General features: G+C 40.8%; 1 protein-coding gene across 1 annotated transcript in view; it reads right to left on the reverse strand.

Moving 5' to 3' along the window:
* Positions 1–1,436: 1,436 nt before the first annotated feature.
* The window catches only part of LOC122255378 (sodium-dependent multivitamin transporter), an 11,898-nt gene continuing 5,834 nt past the window's right edge, over positions 1,437–7,500 (reverse strand). Inside the window, exons 6-8 of the mRNA XM_086554691.1 lie at positions 3,162–3,383; positions 2,389–2,489; positions 1,437–1,613 (exon numbers count right to left, since the gene is read on the reverse strand). Of these exons, the coding sequence (XP_086410817.1) occupies positions 1,474–1,613; positions 2,389–2,489; positions 3,162–3,383 (463 nt within the window). The 3' untranslated portion in view covers positions 1,437–1,473. The remainder of the gene's footprint in view (positions 1,614–2,388; positions 2,490–3,161; positions 3,384–7,500) is intronic.

Here is a 7,500-nt window from a genome sequence, read left to right on the forward strand (position 1 = left end):
AAAAAAAATCTGTTGAATATTCCTAAATTAATGTCAAAAAACAATCAAATCCTTTGACTACATATTTACATTGACCGATTCGTTGCAGAATTCAATATATGCCTATTCATGCTTTACTATAGTTTAAATACATTTCTTCTTTTTCACTTGATCATGAGAAAATGTATTTCTCTTTCTTTTATATATCTATTTCTCTCTCTCCCTCTCTCTCTTTCTTTCTCTCTCTCTCTCTCTCTCTCTCTCTCTCTCTCTCTCTCTCTCTCTCTCTCTCTCTCTCTCTCTCTATCTATCTATCTATCTATCTATCTATCTGTCTATCTCTCTATCTATCTATCTATTTCCCTCTCTCTCTATCTATCTATCGATCTCTCTCTCTCTCTGTCTCTCTTTGTCTCTCTCTGTCTGTCTCTCTCTCTCTCTCTCTCTCTCTCTCTCTCTCTCTCTCTCCCTCTGTCCAAATCACATCGCTCATCCTGTCTCTCATCTACTCTCTATTATATAATAATATTAGATGTCTCATCTCTCTCTCTCTCTCTCTCTCTCTCTCTCTCTCTCTCTCTCTCCCTCTCTCTCTCTCCCTCTCTCCCTCTCTCCCTCTCTCCCTCTCTCCCTCTCTCCCTCTCTCCCTCTCTCCCTCTCTCCCTCTTTCTCTCTTTCTCTCTCTCTCTCTATCTATCTATCTATCTCTCTACCTCTACACACATACACACACACGCATATATATATATATATATACACATATAATATATATATATATATATATATATATATATATATATATATATATATATATATATGTATGTGTGTGTGTGTGTGTATATAAAAAAAAAAAAAAAAAAAAAAAAAAATATATATATATATATTATATATATATATATATATACATACGAACATCTATATATATATTGTGTGTGTTGTGTGTTGCTGTGTGTGTGTGTGTGTGTGTGTGTGTGTGTGTGTGTGTTTATACATATGTTATGACTGGCTGATATATCTTAACTGCCCGATTGACAGACTGACTCATGCATACACTCACGCACTCTATCTCTCTATTTCTCTCCCAAGCTAGCAACATCCCTATTTTTCCCAACGATCCCACCCCCCTAGCCTCTCTCTTTCCCCTATCCTTCCCTCAAACCCCCTTCCCTCCCTCCCTCCCTCTTTTAAAAAAAAATATAAAAAAAAATTAAAATAAATGTTTTTGTTATTATAATTATTAATTTAATTATAATAAATAAAATGTTAATAAAAAAAAATGAGAATCTTTTTTCCCTTCTTCCGCCTTCACCCCTCCCTCCCCCTCCCTTTTCTCCTATCTCCCTCCCCCCCTCCTCCCCCACCTAGACTCCCCCCTAGAACTTTTCCAAAGTAATAAGATTCTTGCCCTTCCCTTCACCCCTCCATCCCCCTCCTCCTCCCCCTCCCTCCTCCTCCTCCTCCTCCCCCCTCCTCCTCCCCCACCTAGACTCCCCCCTAGAACTTTTCCAAACTGATAAGATTCTTGTTACTAGCAGCCGGGTCCTGAGGCGGATGTCGCTCCTCCCACTTCTTCAGGAGTTTGTAGAACGTAGGATGAACGTAAATCTTGCCCGATTTGTCAGCTGCCCAGGGTTCTGTCAGGAGGGAGGGGGAGGGGGAGAAACGGGAGGGGGTAGAGGGGGAAGAGGGGGGAGAAAGGGGAGGGGGAAGAGGGGGAAGAGAGGGAAGAAGGGGGAGAGGGGGGATGGGTTAGTTTGAGTGAGTTTTTTTGTTAGTATTTTTATTGTTGTTGTTTTTTGTTATGGTGTTGGTATCGTTTATTTTGTTTTTTGTTTTTTGTTGTTAGTGTCATTGCTGTCTTTGTTGTTGTTGTTATTATCGGTATTTGGCTTTGTTGTTGTTCATATCATTCTTGTTTTTGATGTTCTTATCGTGTTCTTAATCTTGGCATTGTTATAATTTCTTTTGTTGTTGCTATCATCGCTATCAAAATATATTTCTTATTCATTACTGTATCAACTATATGAGAGATTCTTTAAAACCTGTATGTTTCCCTTGATTATATTGTGTATTCAATTAACTGATAAAAAGGTCTTGCTGATTCTGATTCGATACATCACGTGTCAAAAAATCAAGTGTCAAGTTTGTAATTCCATGATTTATATAAATTAAGACTATATATCTCAACTATTTATCTTAGCATATAGTCAATATATCGTAAAAAAATTGTTGTATCACTTTCCTTTATCTTATAGATACCTGTGCTATCGCAACTCTATTTTTATATGTATCTTAAAGATATCTGTCCTATCGTAACTCTATATCTGTATTTTAGAAAGATAAATATGCTATCGTAATTCTATCTTTATATCTCAATTTTCACGAAATAATTAAAAATAAAAGACTTACTTGTGAAAAGCGAAACGATAGAGCCGACGAAGAAGGTAACAGAGACACCGAAGAGGGAATAGAGGGTGTAGGAAACCAGGTAAAGAGGGAAAACGTAGTCACTGTTGGGATAGAAAACGGGAAATTAGAGAAAAAGAAAAAGGGAAGGATCGTTACTTCCATCATTGAAAACGGGAATTTGAAGACAATATCAGGAAGACTGTGATATATATATATATATATATATATATTTTTTTTTTATTGTTGACGGAATGTTGTTTTACTGTCCTTTTTGTAGCACAAACAATAGATAAATACATGTATTTACACATACACACACGCACATAAATATAAATATATATATATATATATGTGTGTGTATGGGTATGGGTATGGGTATGGGTATGGGTATGGGTATGGGTATGGGTATGGGTATGGGTATGGTTATGGGTATGGGTATGGGTATGGGTATGCGCATGCGTATGTGGGTATGCGCATGTGTACGTGTGTGTGTGTGTGTGTACGTGTGTGTGTGTGTGTGCGTGTGCGTGTGCGTGTGCGTGTGCGTGTGCGTGTGCGTGTGCGTGTGTGTGTGTGTGTGTGTGCATGTGCATACGTATGTGTAATCGCAGGGGTAGGTGTGTGTGTGTGTATGTATGTGTGTGTGTGTGTGTGTGTGTGCATGTTTATGTGTATGTGTATCCGTAGGTGTACGCGTGTGTGTTTGTATGTGTATGTAAAATAAAAACGAAAACATTTTCGCTATCCTCCAAGTAAAACGACGAATTCCGCACCACTCACTCTCCGGTGGAACAAGGAAGACTGCAGTGAATTCCGTGGTCGTCCAGCTAACGGGGGTCGTCGTAGTGGGGTCGTAGGAGGTCGTGACATTGCACCCTTCGTCCGAGAACACCTCCCACATAGGCGTGGCTCTCCTCCCCAGTAGACAGCAATGTGCCATCGTCACCCACAGTTGCAACCAGCGGGATGTGCTGAACTCCGAACTAATCCCGACCCTGGGGGGGGTTGGGGCGTAGACGTGCGGGAGGGGATTTCACGAGGTAGGTGTCGTACATACAGGGTTGTATTATCTAGGGGTTTATCCCATGGTTGTTTTCAGGGGTGTTTACATGGTTGTTTACAGGGGTGTTTCTACAGGTTGTTTACAGGGGTGTTTACATGTTGTTTACACGGGGTGTTTACACGGGTTGTGTTACAGGGGTGTTTTAACCACTGGTTGTTTACAGGGTGTTAACATGGTTGTTATTACAGGGGTGTTTACAACATGGTTGTTTACCAGGGGTTTTACATGGTTGTTTTACAGCGGGAGTTTACATGGTTGTTTACAGGGGTATTACATGGTTTGTTTACCGGGGTGTTTACCTGGTTGCTTTTTCCATGGGTTTTAGGTCGTTTACCGGGTCGTTCCATGGTCGTTTACAGGGGTGTTTACATGGTTGTTTACAGGGGTGTTTACATGGGTGTTTACAGGGGGGTTTACGTGGTGGTTTACAGGGGTGTGTGCAGGGTGGTTTGCAGGGGTGTGTACATGGTTGTTTTCAGGGGTGTTTACATGGTTGTTTACAGGGGTGTTTACATGGTTGTTTACAGGGGTGTTTACATGGTTGTTTACAGGGGTGTTTACATGGTTGTTTACAGGGGTGTTTACATGGTTGTTTACAGGGGTGTTTACATGGTTGTTTACAGGGGTGTTTACATGGTTGTTTACAGGGGTGTTTACATGGTTGTTTACAGGGGTGTTTACATGGTTGTTTACAGGGGTGTTTACATGGTTGTTTACAGGGGTGTTTACATGGTTGTTTACAGGGGTGTTTACATGGTTGTTTACAGGGGTGTTTACATGGTTGTTTACAGGGGTGTTTACATGGTTGTTTACAGGGGTGTTTACATGGTTGTTTACAGGGGTGTTTACATGGTTGTTTACAGGGGTGTTTACATGGTTGTTTACAGGGGTGTTTACATGGTTGTTTACAGGGGTGTTTACATGGTTGTTTACAGGGGTGTTTACATGGTTGTTTACAGGGGTGTTTACATGGTTGTTTACAGGGGTGTTTACATGGTTGTTTACAGGGGTGTTTACATGGTTGTTTACAGGGGTGTTTACATGGTTGTTTACAGGGGTGTTTACATGGTTGTTTACAGGGGTGTTTACATGGTTGTTTACAGGGGTGTTTACATGGTTGTTTACAGGGGTGTTTACATGGTTGTTTACAGGGGTGTTTACATGGTTGTTTACAGGGGTGTTTACATGGTTGTTTACAGGGGTGTTTACATGGTTGTTTACAGGGGTGTTTACATGGTTGTTTACAGGGGTGTTTACATGGTTGTTTACAGGGGTGTTTACATGGTTGTTTACAGGGGTGTTTACATGGTTGTTTACAGGGGTGTTTACATGGTTGTTTACAGGGGTGTTTACATGGTTGTTTACAGGGGTGTTTACATGGTTGTTTACAGGGGTGTTTACATGGTTGTTTACAGGGGTGTTTACATGGTTGTTTACAGGGGTGTTTACATGGTTGTTTACAGGGGTGTTTACATGGTTGTTTACAGGGGTGTTTACATGGTTGTTTACAGGGGTGTTTACATGGTTGTTTACAGGGGTGTTTACATGGTTGTTTACAGGGGTGTTTACATGGTTGTTTACAGGGGTGTTTACATGGTTGTTTACAGGGGTGTTTACATGGTTGTTTACAGGGGTGTTTACATGGTTGTTTACAGGGGTGTTTACATGGTTGTTTACAGGGGTGTTTACATGGTTGTTTACAGGGGTGTTTACATGGTTGTTTACAGGGGTGTTTACATGGTTGTTTACAGGGGTGTTTACATGGTTGTTTAAAGGGGTGTTTACATGGTTGTTTACAGGGGTGTTTACATGGTTGTTTACAGGGGTGTTTACATGGTTGTTTACAGGGGTGTTTACATGGTTGTTTACAGGGGTGTTTACATGGTTGTTTACAGGGGTGTTTACATGGTTGTTTACAGGGGTGTTTACATGGTTGTTTACAGGGGTGTTTACATGGTTGTTTACAGGGGTGTTTACATGGTTGTTTACAGGGGTGTTTACATGGTTGTTTACAGGGGTGTTTACATGGTTGTTTACAGGGGTGTTTACATGGTTGTTTTCAGGGGTGTTTACATGGTTGTTTACAGGGGTGTTTACATGGTTGTTTACAGGGGTGTTTACATGGTTGTTTACAGGGGTGTTTACATGGTTGTTTACAGGGGTGTTTACATGGTTGTTTACAGGGGTGTTTACATGGTTGTTTACAGGGGTGTTTACATGGTTGTTTACAGGGGTGTTTACATGGTTGTTTACAGGGGTGTTTACATGGTTGTTTACAGGGGTGTTTACATGGTTGTTTACAGGGGTGTTTACATGGTTGTTTACAGGGGTGTTTACATGGTTGTTTACAGGGGTGTTTACATGGTTGTTTACAGGGGTGTTTACATGGTTGTTTACAGGGGTGTTTACATGGTTGTTTACAGGGGTGTTTACATGGTTGTTTACAGGGGTGTTTACATGGTTGTTTACAGGGGTGTTTACATGGTTGTTTACAGGGGTGTTTACATGGTTGTTTACAGGGGTGTTTACATGGTTGTTTACAGGGGTGTTTACATGGTTGTTTACAGGGGTGTTTACATGGTTGTTTACAGGGGTGTTTACATGGTTGTTTACAGGGGTGTTTACATGGTTGTTTACAGGGGTGTTTACATGGTTGTTTACAGGGGTGTTTACATGGTTGTTTACAGGGGTGTTTACATGGTTGTTTACAGGGGTGTTTACATGGTTGTTTACAGGGGTGTTTACATGGTTGTTTACAGGGGTGTTTACATGGTTGTTTACAGGGGTGTTTACATGGTTGTTTACAGGGGTGTTTACATGGTTGTTTACAGGGGTGTTTACATGGTTGTTTACAGGGGTGTTTACATGGTTGTTTACAGGGGTGTTTACATGGTTGTTTACAGGGGTGTTTACATGGTTGTTTACAGGGGTGTTTACATGGTTGTTTACAGGGGTGTTTACATGGTTGTTTACAGGGGTGTTTACATGGTTGTTTACAGGGGTGTTTACATGGTTGTTTACAGGGGTGTTTACATGGTTGTTTACAGGGGTGTTTACATGGTTGTTTACAGGGGTGGTTACATGGTTGGTTACAGGGGTGTTTACATGGTTGTTTCCAGGGGTGTTTACATGGTTGTTTACAGGGGTGTTTACATGGTTGTTTACAGGGGTGTTTACATGGTTGTTTACAGGGGTGTTTACATGGTTGTTTACAGGGGTGTTTACATGGTTGTTTACAGGGGTGTTTACATGGTTGTTTACAGGGGTGTTTACATGGTTGTTTACAGGGGTGTTTACATGGTTGTTTACAGGGGTGTTTACATGGTTGTTTACAGGGGTGTTTACATGGTTGTTTACAGGGGTGTTTACATGGTTGTTTACAGGGGTGTTTACATGGTTGTTTACAGGGGTGTTTACATGGTTGTTTACAGGGGTGTTTACATGGTTGTTTACAGGGGTGTTTACATGGTTGTTTACAGGGGTGTTTACATGGTTGTTTACAGGGGTGTTTACATGGTTGTTTACAGGGGTGTTTACATGGTTGTTTACAGGGGTGTTTACATGGTTGTTTTCAGGGGTGTTTAGGATTGTGTTTCGGGTTGTTTACAGGTGTTTAGAGTCGTTTACATGGGTGTTTAGGATCGTTTACAGTATGCTACATCGATTCATTTACCACTCCGGCACTCTGTTTAGGCGTGGGCATGTATTGGTACATTTGATAAACGGAATATTATATACCGAATTTAAGGTATATCATGTGCGTCTTCTAGTACATCAGATGATATGAAAAAAAATACATGGCTCTTCATACCCCGTGATAGGTGGCCTGAAAGGCTGTATCACATGACATTCTTAGATACAATGTACAACTTTTCGTCTATATACTTCATTGCAAAGTCTGCCTTTGGTTTCTCCTACACTGCATTCTGCACTGACCTGTCATCATCTTGTTATTGTCGTAGATGAGCCATAAATGAGCTTATCTTTCGAAAACCGATCATAATGCCTAAAACTATAAATTTCAAGTCTTTTGGAGTTTATCGGCTCAA

Source organism: Penaeus japonicus, unplaced genomic scaffold (assembly GCF_977035675.1).
Source record: "Penaeus japonicus unplaced genomic scaffold, GWHDUDI00000001_assembly GWHDUDI00000030, whole genome shotgun sequence".
NCBI lineage: Eukaryota > Metazoa > Arthropoda > Malacostraca > Decapoda > Penaeidae > Penaeus > Penaeus japonicus.